This window comes from Molothrus aeneus, chromosome 11, assembly GCF_037042795.1.
Source record: "Molothrus aeneus isolate 106 chromosome 11, BPBGC_Maene_1.0, whole genome shotgun sequence".
NCBI classification, from domain to species: Eukaryota; Metazoa; Chordata; class Aves; order Passeriformes; family Icteridae; genus Molothrus; species Molothrus aeneus.
Genome location: NC_089656.1, coordinates 14,222,756 through 14,239,950, shown reverse-complemented (window position 1 = coordinate 14,239,950; position 17,195 = coordinate 14,222,756). Strand labels below are relative to the sequence as shown.

Sequence of the window (17,195 nt, the reverse complement as noted above, 5' to 3'; positions counted from 1 at the left end):
GGGCGGAGCGGCGCTGCGGCGCGGCCGGAGGAGCGCAGCGAGGGGCGGCGGTGGGCGCGCAGGTATGGCCCGAGGGGGCTGGGGAGCTCCGGCTGCTGGGTTTGGATTCCATGGCCCCGCCGGGACCCGCGGGCATAGGGGAGAGGGGCACGGAGAGGGCAGGGCGGGAGGGTGACGGTGCGCTGGTCGCGCCCCACGCGGGCCCGCGGGGGGATGCCGGGCGGCGCTGCCGGACACCGCGGTGCCCTCAGCGCTCCTCGGGCACTGGAGAGCGGCTGTGCCTGGGCAGAGGCTCTGATAGGGCCTGGGGCCGCTGCTGTGCTTGGTTCTCCCCACCTCGGGTCCTTCCCTCCTGCAGCATCGAGGTTGGACTCGATGATCTGAGAGGACTTTTCCAGCCCAATTGATTGTGTGCTGTGAGTGCTCCCAGGCCTTGCTCCTGCGGGGAGTTCCCGTCTCTCCGCGCCGCAGCAGGCTGCTGGGAACTCGCCTCCCTCCCTGGATCCGCATTGCGCTGAGCTGTCAGGGACAGTCCTGTGTGCCCGTAGGACACGGGCGGTGCTGCCCTCCAGGCTGTCACTTGCCTCTGGTGTGCATGTAGGGATGTGGCTCCCCTCAAGGAAGCCTTCCGGGCATGCAGCTGGCTGTACTTTGCGCAGGGAGGGTGGACGAGGCTATATTCAGAGGTCATTTTCAAACTTGGCTGTTCTATGGTGTAGTCATTGAATCACAGAAGGGTTTGGATTGGAAGGTACCTTAAAGCCCACCTGATTCTAACACCCCTGCCATAGGGAGGGACACCTTTCACTACACAATGCTGCTCCAAGCCCCATCCCACCTGGCCTTGAACACTTCCAAGGATGGGGAAGCCACATCTTCTCTTGGCAACCTGTGCCAGGTCTTCACCACCCACGCAGGGAATAATTCCTTCCTAATATCTAACCTAAATCTCTAATTTTCTAGTTTAAAAGTGTTCCCCCTTAAAACTGTGGTATCATTACCTGCCCATGTAAAAAGTTGCTGTCCATAATTTTTATAGGCCCTTTAAATAGTGGAAAGCTGTAATGATGTCTCCTCACTCTGCATTTAATCCCCTTGAATGCTTTGGTGACTTACTTGGCAGTCCTCCCTCTGTCCCCAGTAAGGCAAACACAATTTACTAAGTTTAGTATCCATGTGAGTTGGATACTTTATAACAATGTGTTTTCAAACAACAGGCAACTTGAGGTAGAGCCCCAGAAATCAGGGAATTTGGGGGAGAGGAAATTTCAGCTTGGGCCATCACATTTTTGGGGCAGATTGATGGTTGAACAGAAGTTTCAGTGAGTACTTAACAATGTGGGGAGACCCTTTCAGGAGTTGGAGACAATGATCTTGATGTTCGCCTTGAGCTGACAACACATCAGTGTTGTTTGTTTTCATTTATTCAGACTGCACCAAGGTTTTGCCACTTTCCTGCCACTTGTTTTGGACAGTGGCAACTTCCAGCTTCCAGATGGAGACCCCGCTCACTGCCAGCCAGATCCGGCAACGGTTCATTGACTTCTTCAGGGAAAACCAGCACACCTATGTGCACTCATCTTCCACAATCCCCCTGGATGACCCCACACTGCTCTTTGCCAATGCTGGTATGAATCAGGTAGGATTCCCACGCTGGCACTGCAGTCCTACAAACATACCCTGTTGGAACCTGTGAAGCTGTTTGCAGAGCTGTTGGAAAAATTGTTGTTTATTCCACCTTCCTTCTGGTCACAGAAAGACGGGTGGTGTGTCCTCTGGAGTCCTCTATGCTCTCACAAAATTGGCAAGAGCACTGGAACAGGTTCCTCTGGTGAGAGCTCTGCCAGTCTCGTTTCCTTGACCCTTGGTACCACAGCAGTCCTGGCACGAATGAATAACGGTGTCTTTGAAGAGCGGTTGAGACTGGGATGCTGCAAGGGCTGTGCTGCAGATCAGCACCCAGTTTTTTATTTTGGACAGCTGGCAATCTGACAGCTTATAGTCCCTTTGGAAGGCCTGGGGTTTGGTGGGCTTTAGGAACACCTGTGTGTGTGTGTGAGTGCTGAGTTCTAGGCAGCCTTCTCATGGACAGGAGCAGCAGGTTTGTTTCTGGAAGTGCTTTGGGTATGTTCAGACTAGTGATATCATGACACTTACTGCCTTGCTGTTGCTTGCAACATTTGAAAACAGGTTCTGAGTGCTTTCCTCAGTTTCTCAGCTTTTCTAGCAGTTCACTTGTCCTTTTTCTCTCCTTGCAGTTCAAACCCATCTTCCTCAATACCATCGACCCCTCACACCCGCTTGCTAAGCTGAGCAGAGCCACCAACACTCAGAAGTGCATCCGAGCAGGGGGCAAGCACAACGACCTGGATGATGTGGGCAAAGATGTGTACCACCACACCTTCTTTGAGATGTTGGGGTCCTGGTCCTTTGGGGATTATTTCAAGGTAAAACAGTCTGGGTGCAGCTCTGAATCTCTTGCGCAGATTTATCCGTCTCTATGAGCTCAGCAGAGCAGTTGCCAAGAGGAAAGAGAATATGTTGGCAAAGAGGTGCTTGTGGCTCCTTTGGAATAAATGAGTTTGGAAGCTGCCCCAACCCTGCAGCTTGAGGTTAATTGAGATTAATTACTTAAGGTTTACAAAGCTGATTAAATTACCTCTGCTAGTTTGGAGTCTTCAGGTGGAGATTTTAGTGTCTGTCCTGGAGATGTGGGGACTAACATGTCTGCATCATATGCAGCTATGCATCATATGCAGCTATGTCTGCATCATATGCAGCTATGACTCACCTTCGAACAGGAGTGATCATACAATAATGACTTCCTTTCCCAAGCTTCTTGCTAGTGTAGTATTCAAAGTCAGAATTAAAAGCATTTTTGGAGGCAGTGAACATGCTAGGCCTTAACTTGGCTGCATCAAGACAGTCATGTGAGATGTTTCTTGTGCCCTCTTCACTGGATGTATTAATTTTTCTCTTTCTTATGTCAAAAGTCAGAAAGTTATCAGCTGCTGATACCTACAGTAGTCAGTACTTTGGATGTTGAAGACAAGTTGTCTTTGCATTCACTTGCTGACCTCATGTTTCCTTCTGCAGGAACTTGCTTGTAAACTTGCACTGGAACTTCTCACCAAGGAGTTTGCCATTCCTGCTGAAAGACTCTATGTCACTTACTTTGGTGGAAATGAGGCTGCAGGACTGCAGCCAGACCTGGAGTGCAAGCAGATCTGGTTGGATTTGGGGTAAGGCCTTTCACCGAGGAAGGTGCCTGTTTTGATGAGCAATAGTAATTTATTTGGCTTGGATATTAGGAAAAAATTCTTCTTACAGGCTGGCTGAGGGCAGGATTCTGCCTGGCAATATGAAGGATAACTTCTGGGAAATGGGAGACACCGGCCCCTGTGGCCCTTGCAGCGAGATCCACTATGACCGGATTGGGGACAGAGATGCTTCACACTTGGTCAATCAGGATGACCCCAACGTCCTGGAGATCTGGAACCTGGTGTTCATACAGTTCAATAGGTGAGCCAGACCTTCTTCCAGCTTCCAGGTGAGCCAGGTGGCTCCAGCTCAGTTTGGGAGGCTGCTTGGGCTGTGTGTTCGTTCAGCTGCCCGTGGCTTACTCACCATTCCCAGTTATCCAGCAGCTGAGCACTTTGTCATGCTCTGTCCCCTTACCCACTGTTACAGAACGGGCTGGTCACGCTGCTTTTGGGACAAACAGAATATTTTGTCTGTTTATCTGCCAAGTGTTCAGTAGGAAATAAGTTATTGTCTGCTCTGGGTCTAAGTTGCTGCTGAGGGTCTTGTTAACTGTATTTTATCAAATTTGTCCTTTGTGTGGCTTGTGTATGGGCCTGGGTCACAAATCTGATGGAACTAAATCTTACGGAGACTAAGAGAGAAATGGGGTTCCCCCTGCAGAGCCTCCATCCATAACATCTCATCTTTCTTTGGCAGGGAAGCTGATGGGACACTGAAACCCCTTCCTAAGAAAAGTATTGATACTGGGATGGGCCTGGAGAGGCTGGTTTCTGTGCTGCAGAACAAGATGTCCAACTATGACACTGACCTTTTCCTTCCTTACTTTGAAGCCATCCAAAAGGTATGAACTGAAGCCTGACCTAGCTGCATCCATTCCCTGAATTCTTGGGGAGATGTATGGGACTGGTTGGACAGGGTGGTCTCTGCTTTCCCAACTTCTGTGAGCCCACACATTTGCACTTTGCTGAGGTAGGAACCCAGGCTGGCACAGTGATTGCTGCCCTGGGACATCTTTCCAGGGGAAAACAGGACAGTGAGTGGTGCAGCTTTCCCAGTTTCTGTGAACTGTCCTGATGGACACTCCATGGTCCTCTCCCTGTGGGAGATACTCTGCAGTCCAACATGGCCAAGTGCCATCTTTTTGCCACATGCTAGAGAGCACATGGTACTGCTAACCCAGAATCAATTTGTCCTTCAGCCTCACACCTGCAACATGCTGATCTGTAGAAAATTCCCTTAGCCAGGAGTGCTTTGCCATAAACCACAACAGTCACTGGCAGAACCTGCGTGCTGTTGCTGCATTGTCCATTGTCCAGCATGGGTAACGTGGTCCCATGCTGGAAGTTCTGTGTGCAGTGCTTTTTTTTACCTCTGTGGAGGAGGCAGAGCTTCCTGACTCTAGATCATGCTGGATAAAATGCAGGGAGAAGAGCCCAGGCTCCTGCTACCTCTAAGGAATGAGGTGCCAAGCTCACCAGCAAACATTTGCATGGGGGGCTCTGCTGTTCCCTAGGTATGTGCTAAGGCAGATTCTCTGAGTTGGAATTGGAGAGCTGCCTTTTTTCAGTGTTAAGTCCACTGGCTAGAGAATGGACACAGCCCTTGTGTCCTCTGCCTTCCTGCCATGTTCAGGGAGCCTGGCTGGAGGGACTGTGCCCATGGCTGGAGGTTTGCACCATGTGCAAGCAGTGCATGGTTACAGCAGTATCTTTCCCTAGGGTGTGGATAAAAGCATCCTAAAAGAGAAAAGCTGGGATCATCTCCCATGTGACAGAAATTGAAAGGTTTCTTGGCTGGGCAGGTTATGCCAGGTTGGAGTCCTTGAGCCAATGTGCAAAACAAATGATTTCCCTGTACTCTCCCTCTTCCTTTCTTTTGGGCTCTTAATGATGGAATAAATTGGATTTTCTTGCCTCTGGTTTGGAGAACTTTTGGCCATTGAGATGTGGGCTGTGGCACCATGCAGAGCCCTCTGTGCCTCCACTAGGTTCACTGTGTTGCCTCTTTCCACAAGGAATATTCTCCTGTGGCTGTGGGTGGTGGGGTTGGCTTGGCTTCTGAGGCCCTCCCCTGTGATTCTGCCACAGTGCCACTGTCAGTAACTGTACCCTGTGCCCACTGCCTTCTCCTCTGCACAGGGCACAGGTGCCAGGCCGTACCTGGGGCAGGTTGGGGCCGAGGATGCTGATGGAATAGACATGGCCTACCGTGTGCTGGCTGACCATGCACGGACCATCACCCTGGCCCTCTCGGACGGGGGCAGGCCTGACAACACTGGCAGAGGGTAAGAAGGAGCTGCTGCATTGTCATCACTTCCATTCTGTTCTGCAAGGTTTCCCCCAAGGCTCTGGGAACTCCTGTGTCTCTGGGATCTCTTTGGATTCATCATTAAAGCAATGGGTAGCAGAGTGTTTGCTCAGATATTTGATGCTTGAATGGCTGTAGTAAGGTTCACACCCACATGATGCACGAGTCTGAAGGTTCTTGTGAGCACCATTGCTGCTGTGCCAGCCCCCAGATAAGATGACTGTGGGCAGAAAGTCACAAAGCCCAGCTTGGTGCACTGTTGCTGTTGAAAAAGCAAGGAATTTTGGGCTGGGGGGCTGTGCTGCAGGTGCCAGGGGTCTCCATAAGCACACAGTGAATGTGGGTTATGGAGCTGGGGCCTAGCACCTCACCTGTGCCTTGCTGCTGCCATGAGGGAAAATGAGAGGAGAAAACCCTATGCTCTTGGTCCTGGGAGGGGGTGCTGGTAGGTGGATGCTGGTGGAGCCCCTGAGAACAGCTCAGATGTGTAACATTTACAGGGGGGGCTCTGCTATTCCCTAGGTACGTGCTGAGGCGGATTCTCCGACGGGCTGTGCGCTACTCCCATGAGAAGCTCAATGCCCCCAAGGGTTTCTTTGCTACTCTGGTTGATGTGGTGGTGCAGTCACTGGTAAGTTCTCCTATTCCACTCTATCTGCTTAAGACTTCCTCTGCTGAGGTGTGCAGATCTCCATGTTGAAGGGCTCCTCCTCCTGGGTCTGCAGGGAGATGCCTTTCCTGAGCTGAAGAAGGACCCAGATATGGTAAAGGACATTATCAATGAAGAAGAGGATCAGTTCCTGAAAACACTGAGCAGAGGCCGTCGCATCCTGGACAGGAAGATCCAGAGCCTTGGGGACAGTAAAGTCATTCCTGGTAAGGCTGTGAGTTCTGTCTGGATACAGCAAAAGGCATTTGTTATCTGGGATTACATAAGGGCTTAGGGATGTTGGGGGAAGGGAAAGGGTAGGAAAATTAGAGGTGGTGGAAGGTGGTAGGGAGACAAAGTTGGAGTCAGAGGACATCTGTTAGAGCTGAACCACCTGTCTCTCCTCTGGCTTGTGCTCGCTTGCTGAGGTTTCTAAGCTGCCCAGACACACATCTCTGTGCTGCCAGGGAGGAGCCTTTTGGATGTTCACATTCTCCAGACCTGTTCATTGTCCTGCCATAGCTCAGAGCTATGGTGGGGGAGCAGGGAAGGGAGCAGTGTCTCATGGAACATGAGAGGTGACTGCTTTGCCCTTTCTCTGCAGGTGACACTGCCTGGCTGCTGTATGACACCTATGGTTTCCCTGCGGATCTCACTGGGCTGATTGCAGAGGAGAAGGGCCTTGTTGTAGACATGGAGGGCTTTGAAGAAGAACGGAAAAATGCTCAGGTGGGTAACAGCTCCAGGGGAAGCTAGTTTATGAGTGGGCAGGTAGAATTCCCTTCCTTTCAGTTTTCAGTCATGAGTTGCTCCTTTCTCACTGAGTCTGCTCACTCCCCATATGCTTCATAGTTTTTCCTGTGGGAAAATCCAGGACAACTGCAGTTGCTGTGGGACATGTTTATTCTGTACAGCTGGGATTGGTTCTGCTCACTAGCAAGGCCTAGAACCTTGAGCTCAGCCTTCAGACAGAGAGAGTGGAGTGCTGGGAGCACTTCTGCTGTCCTGTTCTGGTTAGGGAAGATATTCCCTGTCTAAGGCTCAGTATCCAGGCAGGCCTGCACCTTGGGTGCATTTCCCAGTATGTTTACAGCAGCATCAGAGAGTGGCGTTGACCGGCTGGGTACTTGCCTTGTCCTTGCTGGGCTCAGGCCCACTTGGTCTGCATGCTGGAACTGGATGCTCTGAAGCCAGAAAAATTGGCACACTCCAGGTGCTGGCAGACAGCTTCCCAGGGAGAGCTCTAAATCGGGGTGCTGAGGGATGTGAGCGAGATGTGCAGCTAGGCTGGCATGCATTGGTGTTTCTTAAACCTTGGTATTTGGCAGGTCATTTCTCAAACCTTGTTCCTTGGCAGCTCAAATCCCAGGGCAAGGGTGCTGGAGGGGAAGATCTCCTCATGCTGGACATCTATGCCATTGAAGAGCTGAGAGCCCGAGGGCTGGAGGTGACAGATGATTCACCAAAATACAACTATGCTTCAGATCCAAGTGGTACCTATGGTATGAAAAACCTTCTCACAGTCCTATTCTGCTACTAAACCTTCCCTGGCATGTACCTCTGGGCTCCCCTTTCCTGGGACATGGAGTTGGAACTGGGAGGCTGTGCAGGTGAATAGTCTGCTTGTTTCTATTGAGCAGAGAAGGACGACAGACTGTTCAGGGGCTACTGTACTGCTGTTGCCAAATTAAGGGAATTCCTGTTCCTGCAGCTTTATGTCTCCACACTCCTCTGTTTGTGTTTCTCAGCTGCTCCTTTGCCAGTGCTGCAGGAGACTGCAGTTTCTGCTTGGCCTGTTGGAGGGTCCTTGGCTTGCTTGCTCTGGCTCTTCTGCTAGTTTTTTGATTTGATGGAGATTCAGGAGGCTGCAGGCTCATAGCCATATGTGCTGTTGATTTTGCTGCATAGGTGTGGAAGGCAGTGACAGTCCCTGCCTTGGAGGGCACTAAAGGAAATTTCCAACTAACTGTCCTCTCTCCTTATCCCCTGCAAATGTGTGGGGGTTTGTGCCATGAGCTCCTGCAATAACTGGGAGGTGTTGCTATAACATTCTGCTCCCATGTGGTGTCTACAAGGTTTTCCTTTAACTGACACTGCCTGTCCTCCTGGTGGCAGATTTCGGGAGCCTCGTGGCCACAGTGAAAGCCATCCGCAGGGAGAAGACGTTTGTGGAGGAGGTTTCCACTGGCCAGGAGTGCGGCATAGTGCTGGATCGGACCTGCTTCTACGCCGAGCAGGGGGGGCAGATCTACGACCAGGGCTACATGGTCAAGGATGACGACAGCAGGGAGGATGTGAGTGGGTCTGAGAGCCTTTTGCTAGGCTCAGTCTGACTCGGGGCCTGGGCAGAGGGGAAAAGGGGCCAGGCAAGCTCCAGCAATTTCCCATCCGTGTCAGATGTCGCGCATTGCACAGGGTTCCTTTCTGGGGGTGCAGCATGGATGTGCTGGGGTTTTGTTCCCCTTGCTCCTTAAGGAGCTCAGTTCTGTGCTACTGTCACCAGAATGTGGGTGCCTGTGGTGGTGGTGCTGGGATTGCCAAGCCCAAGGGCAGTGCTCTGAAGCTGAGGTGGGGAGCTCTTTCTGTGCCCCATAACTGTGCCTCACCTTCATTCACTTCTCTGCTTTGCTGTGTGCTGTCCCTAGGGACACTCAGCTTTCTCCAGCACACACACCAGTCTGGCTCTCAGCTGGGACCTTTCCAGTTGCAACTCAGACTTCTGGCTGGATGTCTCCCCTGCTCACATGGGCCATTTCCCTCTTTGTACAGAAAACAGAATTTACTGTGAAGAACGTTCAGGTCCGGGGAGGCTACGTGCTCCACATAGGAACTCTGTATGGGAGCTTGAAAGTAGGAGATCAGGTCCACCTGACTATTGATGAGGTGAGTTAAAACATGGTGTAACACATGGGCTTTTCTCTGGATTTCTCATTTCTCTGGATTTTGTTTCTGGATTTTGTCTTGTTTCTTTTCATCAGTGCCACTCTGAGGGCCTGATGTTTGCGTCCTGCTCTCCCTGCATCACACAATCAAGCAGTGTCTGGCTGACTCCAAGTCTCTCTTGCTTCACACCTGGCTTTCTCCTACCACAAGGCAGATAGTGCCCAGCTAGCTCAGCCACTCTTGCTGGGTTTGCTGGCCATAGGCAGAAACACATTTTGGGTCATATGTTTTGGGTCATTTGGGTCATTTTGGGACTTGCAGGGAGAACATGTGTGGTGCTCCACCGTATGGGGACAACAGCAGAGAGCCTGGTCTGTCTGCCCCAGTCCAGATGTTGCTCCTGTGGGCTCAGCTTGCTGAGTGAGTGCTGGGTTGAGCACAGTCAGCCTGATGAATTTCCCTTCCCTATAGAGGCAGCACATTTAGAGGAAGAGGGAAGGCTTCCATCTTGAAGTGCTTTTCCCTGCTGAGGAACAGAGATTAGTTATCTGTGTCCTTATCTGTCCTTGGCCCCTTTCCACACAGGCCAAACAAGGGAACTGCCAGGAAAAAAGCCACACACAGATTTGGTGGGTAACTCCTGTAGCTGAAGCTTCAAGGCAGCAAGTGCCAGTTTCTGGTTTCTGGTGTCCTGAGCTAGATTAGGATTCTGTTGGAGCAGGGCATTAACCTCCCCTTCAGCTGCTGGAGGTGGTTGTGGCTCTGGGGTGTGGGACCCCATCCAACAGTGGCTTCCTCCCTCAGGCCAGGCGGAGGCCGGTCATGAGCAACCACACGGCCACCCACATCCTCAACTTTGCCCTGCGCTCCGTGCTGGGGGAGGCTGACCAGAGGGGCTCCCTGGTGGCTCCCGACCGCCTGCGCTTCGACTTCACGGCCAAGGGAGCCCTGTCCACACAGGAAGTCAAGAAAGTTGAGGGGATTGCCAACCAGACGATCGAGGAGTCAAAGGTGGGTATGGGTGACACATTGTATGCCTTGAGTCCTTGTTTTGGATGATCTGGGATGCTAGGAGTTGGGCATGCACAGGAGGATTCTGAGCTGTTGGTGCAGTACTGTGCACAGATTGCCATCACCTTGGAGGGTTTTGAGTGGGAAAACCCCATATGGATTGTTTGGTTCATTGGTTTCAAGCCCTCTGTAGGGTTGAAGTGTTCCCACGCCTGCAGTAGTGTCACATCAGCTGCAAGAGCTGGGAAGTTTGGCAGAATAGTTTTGCAGGCCTGGGTGGATTTACAGCATACACCCAGGCAACCCAGTGATGTGTTCCCAATGGCAGGAGAATTGCTCTGTCTGGTGCCAAGTGTCAGAGCCGACCCTGAAGGACCCTGGAATCTGTGCTTGGAACCATTTGCATGTGCAGTAACACACAGGGAATCTGAGAAGGTGGTATTGGGAGTTTTGAAGATGAGATGTCTTTTAATAATTTTGTGATTCTTGTAGCTCAACAAGCCCCAGCTCAGGTAAGGCATAAAACTACACCTCTAGGATCTTTCAGAGGAAGATATTTCCTGGGAATGTGGGCCCTCAGTCACAGCTGACATGACTGGCTCTTACCTGCATCCCTTTGCTGTCCCTGCAGACTGTGTATGCCAAGGACTGCCCTCTTGCAGAAGCCAAAGCTATCCAAGGACTTCGGGCAGTTTTTGACGAGACCTACCCCGATCCTGTGCGTGTGGTTTCCATTGGCATCCCTGTGGAGGAGCTGCTGGCTGACCCCTCTGGCCCTGGGGGCTCCATCACCTCTATTGAGTTCTGCGGAGGGACGTGAGTACCTGGAGAGGCTGGGGAAGGTACCAGGGTGGCTGAAAGGAGTTCCTGTGGAGCTTGAGCTTGTGTCATGAGCATACACTGGGGAGAGCCAGGGCAGAGATGGAGGTGGTGGTGATGATGTGCCTTTGCATTCCCAGTCCTGAGTCAATCACTCTTTAAAATTACCTTTTGCAGGCAGGACACTGCCTGTATTGCCCCTGCCCTCACGCAGGGTCTCTGGTAGTGCTGGGAGCACAGGTCTTGCCACCCTTTCCTCACTCATTTGCTTTCAGCACTGGTTGTTTTTTCTGCCTGTCCCCACACTGCTGCATTTCTCTGGCAGGATGGTTGTCTTATTTCTTTGCTGATTCTTGCTGAGTTGAGAAGTGGACTTCTAACTCTCTCTTGTGGGTCTGTCTGGGTTCTTTCCAAAGGCACTTGCAGAACTCCAGCCATGCTGGCCCCTTTGTGATTGTTTCAGAAGAAGCAATTGCTAAAGGCATTCGGAGGATAGTTGCAGTCACCGGGGCTGAAGCTCGGAAGGTAAGGGTAGGCAGGAGAGGTCCTCTGTGAAATTCCACCTATTAACCCTGTGCCAAAGTTCATTTTGTTCAAATTTGCACAATATCCTCTGAGGGACTCATGGAAAAGGGTGCTGCTGTTGCCAAAGACTGTTCTGAAGACCCTGGCTGTACTACAGTCAGAGTGGGGAAGAGAGAGGGAAGTCTCAGCTGCAGGTGTTGTGGCAGACAAACCTGGGTGGGTGTGTGGGGTGGCTCCAGAGTTAGCTCAGGTTGCTTTTCAGAGTGGCTGCCAATGTAGAGCTCTCAGCAGCTGGCAGGGCCAGCAGGAGAGTGGTGAAGTCTGAGAATCCACTCCTCTGCTGCAGGAGATAGTGACTTTGGAGGTGGGCTGGTGCTCCCTAAAGTGGGAGAAAGGGGTTTCATGGGGGAGATGATTTTTCTTTTGGGGGGATCTTGGCAATCCTGGCAAAGGAAAGAGACCTGGAGCCCATGTGCCATCATCACACCCTGGTTCTGGTCAGGTGCTGCCTGCTTTGGCCCTGTGGCTTTCCAAGAGTTACTAAGTCCCATCCTGGGGGATTCCAGCATTCCTCACCTCTTTGCACTCTGGGGTGACCAAAAGCCCAGCCTGCTCAATCTTCCAGCTTGATTTAACTCAGATTTTATCCTCCTAGGCCCTCAGGAAAGTCGACAGCCTCAGGAAACTGCTGTCAGCCCTGGAGGCCAAGGTGAAGGTCCAGACAGCTCCCAACAAAGACGTGCAGAAGGAGATCACAGATCTCAGTGAGGTGAGGATGATAGCAGTGCTCTGCCTCCCCAAAGTGAAAGGGACCTTGATTGCCAGAACTGGGTATTAATGTGACCTGAGTTCCCCTTCCTTCTTCTGTCCCAGCAGCCCTGCATCCCATGGGTGCTGCAGCCAGCACCTGTTTCCTCAGGTCATTGGCACTGGGAGAGGAGTGGAGCTTGCTGGGCTCTGCCAGCTGAGGCAGAGTCAGTGAGGTGCTGCATCTCCTGCCAAGGTGCCTTTAACCTTCTCTACCTGCTCCTCTTTTGCAGACTCTGGCCACTGCTATTATCCCACAGTGGCAGAAAGATGAACTGAGAGAGGCTGTTAAAGCACTGAAGAAGGTCATGGATGACCTGGACCGAGCAAGCAAAGCTGACATCCAGAAAAGAGTGAGCTCTGGGCTGGAATAAAGGACAGTGTGGGAGGGCTGTGGGGAGCTCATTTGGGAGCTCTGTTAATGTCCAGGATGGAGGAGAATTGATGTGTGGGAGTGCCCCTCATGCTGTTCAGGCTTCCAGCTTCTACTGCCTCCTGAAGTAGAATTACTTCTGTGCCTGTTCCCTGGGTTGAAGCATGGCAGCCTGTTCCTGCCCAAACAGTGCCTCTGGGTGCAGGCTTCCTCCTGGATCCCACTGGAGCTTTCTGGAGGAGGAATCATGCTCAACATGGTGTCTTGCAGGCCACATACCTGCCTGTCAGAGTATATTCCTCCTGGCTTCATAGTGTGAGGCTGCTCCAGGCTGGGCTGTGGCTGTGTTTGGGGAGCTTGAGGACCTCTGTCCCTGCTCTACCCAGGTGGTTCTTGTGTCCATACACAGTGTGGATGGTTTAGTGGCTGACCACTGTTGTCCTCAGGTACTGGAGAAGACCAAGCAAGTTATTGAGAGTCACCCTAATCAGCCATGGGTCATCATGGAAATGGAAAATGGAGCCTCAGCAAAGGTATGGGAAAGTCTGATCTGTCCTGAGCAACCTTCCTCTGCCTGAGGAGCAGCTGGGTGGTCTTTCATCACTTGGGGAGGTGGTTCAGTGCTACAGAGCTGTCCCTCTTGCCACCTGCCATCCCTGAGAAGGGGAAGAGACCACTGGAATATTCTCTTGTGTCTCACCTCCTGACTGGCACATGGGCTTCCAGAGGTGGTGGGGTTTTGACCACTTGCTGAATTTCCGGCCATGCTGGTAGATAGGAAGCCCAGCAGAAATCCCATTGTGTCCCAGGTAAGACTCATCCTGCAGCAGTCACAACACTGAAATGCACTTAAAGGACTGAGAGCAGCAGCTCTGCTGAGCCATGAAGGTCATGATGCTTGTGGCCCCTGCAGATCAGCTCCAGGAGTGATGTCCTGGGCTGGGTGTGGACAGGGCCAGGCAGAGCTTCCCCCAGCACTCTCTGCTCAGCTAGCTTCAAGTTCTTCCCTGGCCAGGGCTGAATCTCCTCCTTCCCTCCTCCACACACAAGTTTTTTCCAAGTGATTTCTGTTGGAATGAATGCTCTGTTGTCTGTGTTGTGTCACAGTGCTGAGCCCAGTAAGTGCCAGGCAGTGGGAGCTGGTTGTACCTGGGCTTAGACCACTGTGGGCTAATGCTCTGTTAAAATTTCCTTTCTGAGGGTCTTGGAGCTGGTCCTGCTCACTCTCTGTGCACACCAGCATCACCACGATACCCACGCTTCTGCTCCCAGTGGGTGCTGTTGCAGCATTTTCCCTGGCAGAAGGGTGTATCCCATGGGAGGGCAGTGCTGGCGGCCCAGGAAGCTGCATGTTCCCAATCCACCCAGAGCAGCACTGCTTTGCTCACCAGAGGACCCACTCCTGGGGCTCTGTGCTGCATTGTGCTGTCTGTGTGAGTGAGGGACGATGGTCTCCTTGAGAATAATAGAATGTGTGACAGTCTCCCTGGTTCTTCCCTCCCTGCTGTGTCTGATAACTCTTGCAGGCTCTTCATGCTGTGTTTGAGTACTCTTGACTCCCTTTGGAACAGCTGTTCCATTCTGCTGGGAGGAGCTTTTCCCCCTCCAGCCCTCCAGCCAGTACACTCAGGCAAAGGGCTGATCCTGCCAATTGCTGTATACCTCAAGGTGGGGAAATAAAAGCATCTTCTTCCTGCCTTGGGGTTATGTCCCCTGCCAAGGTTTTTACGCTGCCAGGAATGTGAAGATGGCTGATGTTTGGGAGGAGGAGCGTTGCAGAGTGCTGCTGGCTGGTTTAATGCAATTCCTGATCCCTGAGGTCTCTGTGGGTGCTGTTGGGGCTGGGGCTGGGCTGGGTGCAAGTGCAGGGAGGCAGTCATATAATGATTTTGTTTTCTTCCAGGCCCTGAATGAATCTCTGAAGCTCTTCAAGACTAATTCCCCCCAGACTGCTGCTATGCTCTTTGCTGTGGATAACGAAGCTGGCAGGATCACCTGCCTGTGTCAAGTACCCCAGGTAATGCCAAGACAGTGTAGTTGCCTCTCCCTGAGCCTCCATGGAGGAGCTGCAGCCTCCAGACAGGAACTATCTGACATTACACGGCCAGAACTGACTGGGGTTTGGCAAGAACTACAGCCTTTGTGCTTGGGCTTATTGTCAGGCTGCAGAAGTGAGGGAAGAGGGGTTATGCTCTGCAAATAGGGAAGGGGAAGAGTCAGGACTTAATAGAGTGGTAGGCATAGGGCAGGGCAATTGCTAGCTGTGCTGACCGCTGGGTTTCTTTTCCTGCCCAGGAGACTGCAAATAAGGGCCTGAAGGCCAGCCAGTGGGTGCAGGAAGTGTCTGGCTTGATGGACGGCAAAGGCGGTGGAAAGGACATCTCTGCCCAGGCAACAGGCAAGAATGTGGGCTGCCTGCAGGAGGCCCTGAAACTGGCCACGGACTTTGCCAGGCTCCGCCTGGGGGAGCTGAAGAACTGACTGAGGGGGGAACCCTGGTCCCTTTGTCTCCCTCTCTGTCCCCTGCGCAGCTTTCCTGTAATAAAGGCTCCCTGCCCCGCGCTGTGCTCCCCGGCTCTGGAGGCGGGACGGGACGGGATGGGGTGGGCTGGGATCCCGCTGCCAGTCACAGCTTGTGCCCGCCTCCTGCTCGGGCCCGCCCCGCCGCCGCCTTCACGGCGTCCCGCCGACCATGCCGCTGGATCACCGCCGCCTGCGCGGCCCGGAGGAGTCGCAGCCGCCGGCGCTATGGGCCTCGGCCGCGGCCGAGGATGAGGAGGACGAGGAGGGCGCGGGGGCGGCGCCGCGGGACCCCTGTGCCCTGCGGCCGCTGTTCGCGCGGGCCGGGCTGCTGAGCCAGGCGCAGGGCTCGGCCTACGTGGAGCTGGGCAGCGGCACCAAGGTGCTCTGCGCCGCCTGGGGCCCGCGGGAGGCTGCCGAGCCCGGCCCGGGCCGGCTGATCTGCGAGTTCCGCCGGGCGCCGTTCGCGGGGCGAGGGGCGCGGGGCCGGCCGGGCGCGGCGGCGGAGCGGGAGGCGGAGCGGGAGGCGGCGGCGGCGCTGCGGGAGGCGCTGGAGCCGGCGGTGCGGCTGGGCCGCTACCCGCGCGCCCGCCTGGCCGTCAGCGCGCTGCTGCTGCAGGACGGGGGCTCGGCGCTGGCCGCCGCCGTTAGCGCCGCCGCCCTGGCGCTGGCGGACGCGGGCGTGGAGATGTACGACCTGGCCGTGGGCTGCGCGCTGTGCCGGCCGCCCGCGCCCGCCGCCTCCTGGATGCTGCAGCCCGCCGAGCCCGAGGAGCGCCGCGCCGCCGCCCGCCTCACGCTGGCCCTGCTGCCCGCCCTCAACCAGGTGTCGGCCGTGCTGGGCGGCGGCCGGGGCGGCCCGCCCGAGGACTGGGCGCAAGCCCTGCGGCTCGGCCTCGATGGCTGCCACCGGCAGTACCCGGTGCTGCGGCAGAGCCTGCTGCGGGCCGCACAGCGCCGCGATGCCGCCGCCGCTGCCACCGCCGCTGCCACCGCCGCTGCCGCCGCCGCCACCAGTGCCTGAGTGCCCGTGAGACCTGCGTACCCCAGTCTGGGGATGGGGCATCTCCCAGAGGCCGCCCAAGCTGCTTTCAATGCTGCCGGAGACCCCTGGAGCCTGCCTGATCCACACATCACTGTTGGGGATTAAAATAAGTTTATTTTTAGAATCTTAAAAGTTTATTAAGTTTAACTGTTACTGCTGGTGAACCCCCTGATCCATGCCTGATGCCGCTGGAGAGTGGATGAGCCAACCTTTGCACTGCTGGAGACCCAAGAACTGTGCCCAAGGACACGGGAATCTGCACCCCCCACACACTGCCCGAGCACCCCAGAGTGCACCTGAGAAGCCCTCGTGTTGCAGGAGACCATTCTCAAGTGGCACCACAGGACCCAAACAGCCTCGCACGCTGCTGAAGCCCCCAAGAACAATCTCCAGATTGCCTCAGCAGCCAGAGCCTACCCGAGACCTCCCTCCGAGCAATTGCTGGCACTCTAGGACCCCACATCTCCACCCAGGCTGTAACCCTCATTCCAAGCTCCTCACCATATCCATCTGTGCAAGCAGCACAGGCAAGAACTACACCATGGCATGGACTGTACATCCCTTGGACTTCTTGCCCAGACAGTGCTTCAGGGTGGCAGAGTTGCATTTTGTTGTTTTTTTCATAATAATAAATAGTACTTTTTCTGGTGAGTCTTCTGCCTGCATGGGCCTCCTGGGGCCTTTGCCAGCCATGGGCAGGGGTGGAAGGATGTGCTTCTACAATCGGGTTCACCCCCTCTGCTCTCACTGTCCTTGAGGAGTTCAGCGGGAGCTGGGTGCTTCCTTGGAATCTGATTATTCCTGGGGATGGAGTGGAGCAGGTGGTGTTGTCTGCCAAGCTGCACCGTGGTGGGCTTGCACCCAGCACATAGGGTGCTGTGACTTGGGGCCATCCTGGGGCTGGAAGAAGCAGCTCTTGGCTAACACCATCTCTCCAAGGCAACCCCACATGCTGGAGACGTGTTCAGCCAAGGCTGGCCTTAGCTCCAGCA

At 54.0% G+C, this 17,195-nt stretch overlaps 2 protein-coding genes across 2 annotated transcripts; both read left to right on the top strand.

The window, feature by feature from the left end:
- Positions 1-15,199, top strand: AARS1 (alanyl-tRNA synthetase 1). The gene is made up of 21 exons (XM_066557763.1): positions 1-62; positions 1,431-1,639; positions 2,259-2,447; positions 3,097-3,242; positions 3,331-3,522; positions 3,961-4,105; positions 5,403-5,548; positions 6,094-6,202; positions 6,297-6,447; positions 6,825-6,949; positions 7,578-7,722; positions 8,336-8,514; positions 8,990-9,103; positions 9,908-10,114; positions 10,746-10,930; positions 11,350-11,458; positions 12,114-12,227; positions 12,499-12,618; positions 13,085-13,171; positions 14,542-14,655; positions 14,934-15,199. Exons 2-21 carry the CDS (start codon positions 1,496-1,498, stop codon positions 15,117-15,119), a joined length of 2,907 nt encoding a protein of 968 aa, XP_066413860.1. The 5' UTR covers positions 1-62; positions 1,431-1,495; the 3' UTR covers positions 15,120-15,199.
- EXOSC6 (exosome component 6) lies at positions 15,140-16,854 on the top strand. The gene has a single exon (XM_066557768.1). It carries the CDS (start codon positions 15,331-15,333, stop codon positions 16,180-16,182), a length of 852 nt encoding a protein of 283 aa, XP_066413865.1. The 5' UTR covers positions 15,140-15,330; the 3' UTR covers positions 16,183-16,854.
- Positions 16,855-17,195: the final 341 nt, after the last annotated feature.

What these genes read in the sequence shown, in the direction of transcription:
- EXOSC6 (XM_066557768.1), top strand. Translation starts at nt 15,331, where the DNA reads ATGCCGCTGGATCACCGCCGCCTGCGCGGCCCGGAGGAGTCGCAGCCG.
- AARS1 (XM_066557763.1), top strand. Translation starts at nt 1,496, where the DNA reads ATGGAGACCCCGCTCACTGCCAGCCAGATCCGGCAACGGTTCATTGAC. An exon ending in CAGATCTGGTTGGATTTGGG is followed by an intron (nt 3,243 to 3,330) that starts GTAAGGCCTTTC and finishes TTCTTCTTACAG; the next exon opens with GCTGGCTGAGGGCAGGATTC. An exon ending in AGATCCAAGTGGTACCTATG is followed by an intron (nt 7,723 to 8,335) that starts GTATGAAAAACC and finishes TCCTGGTGGCAG; the next exon opens with ATTTCGGGAGCCTCGTGGCC.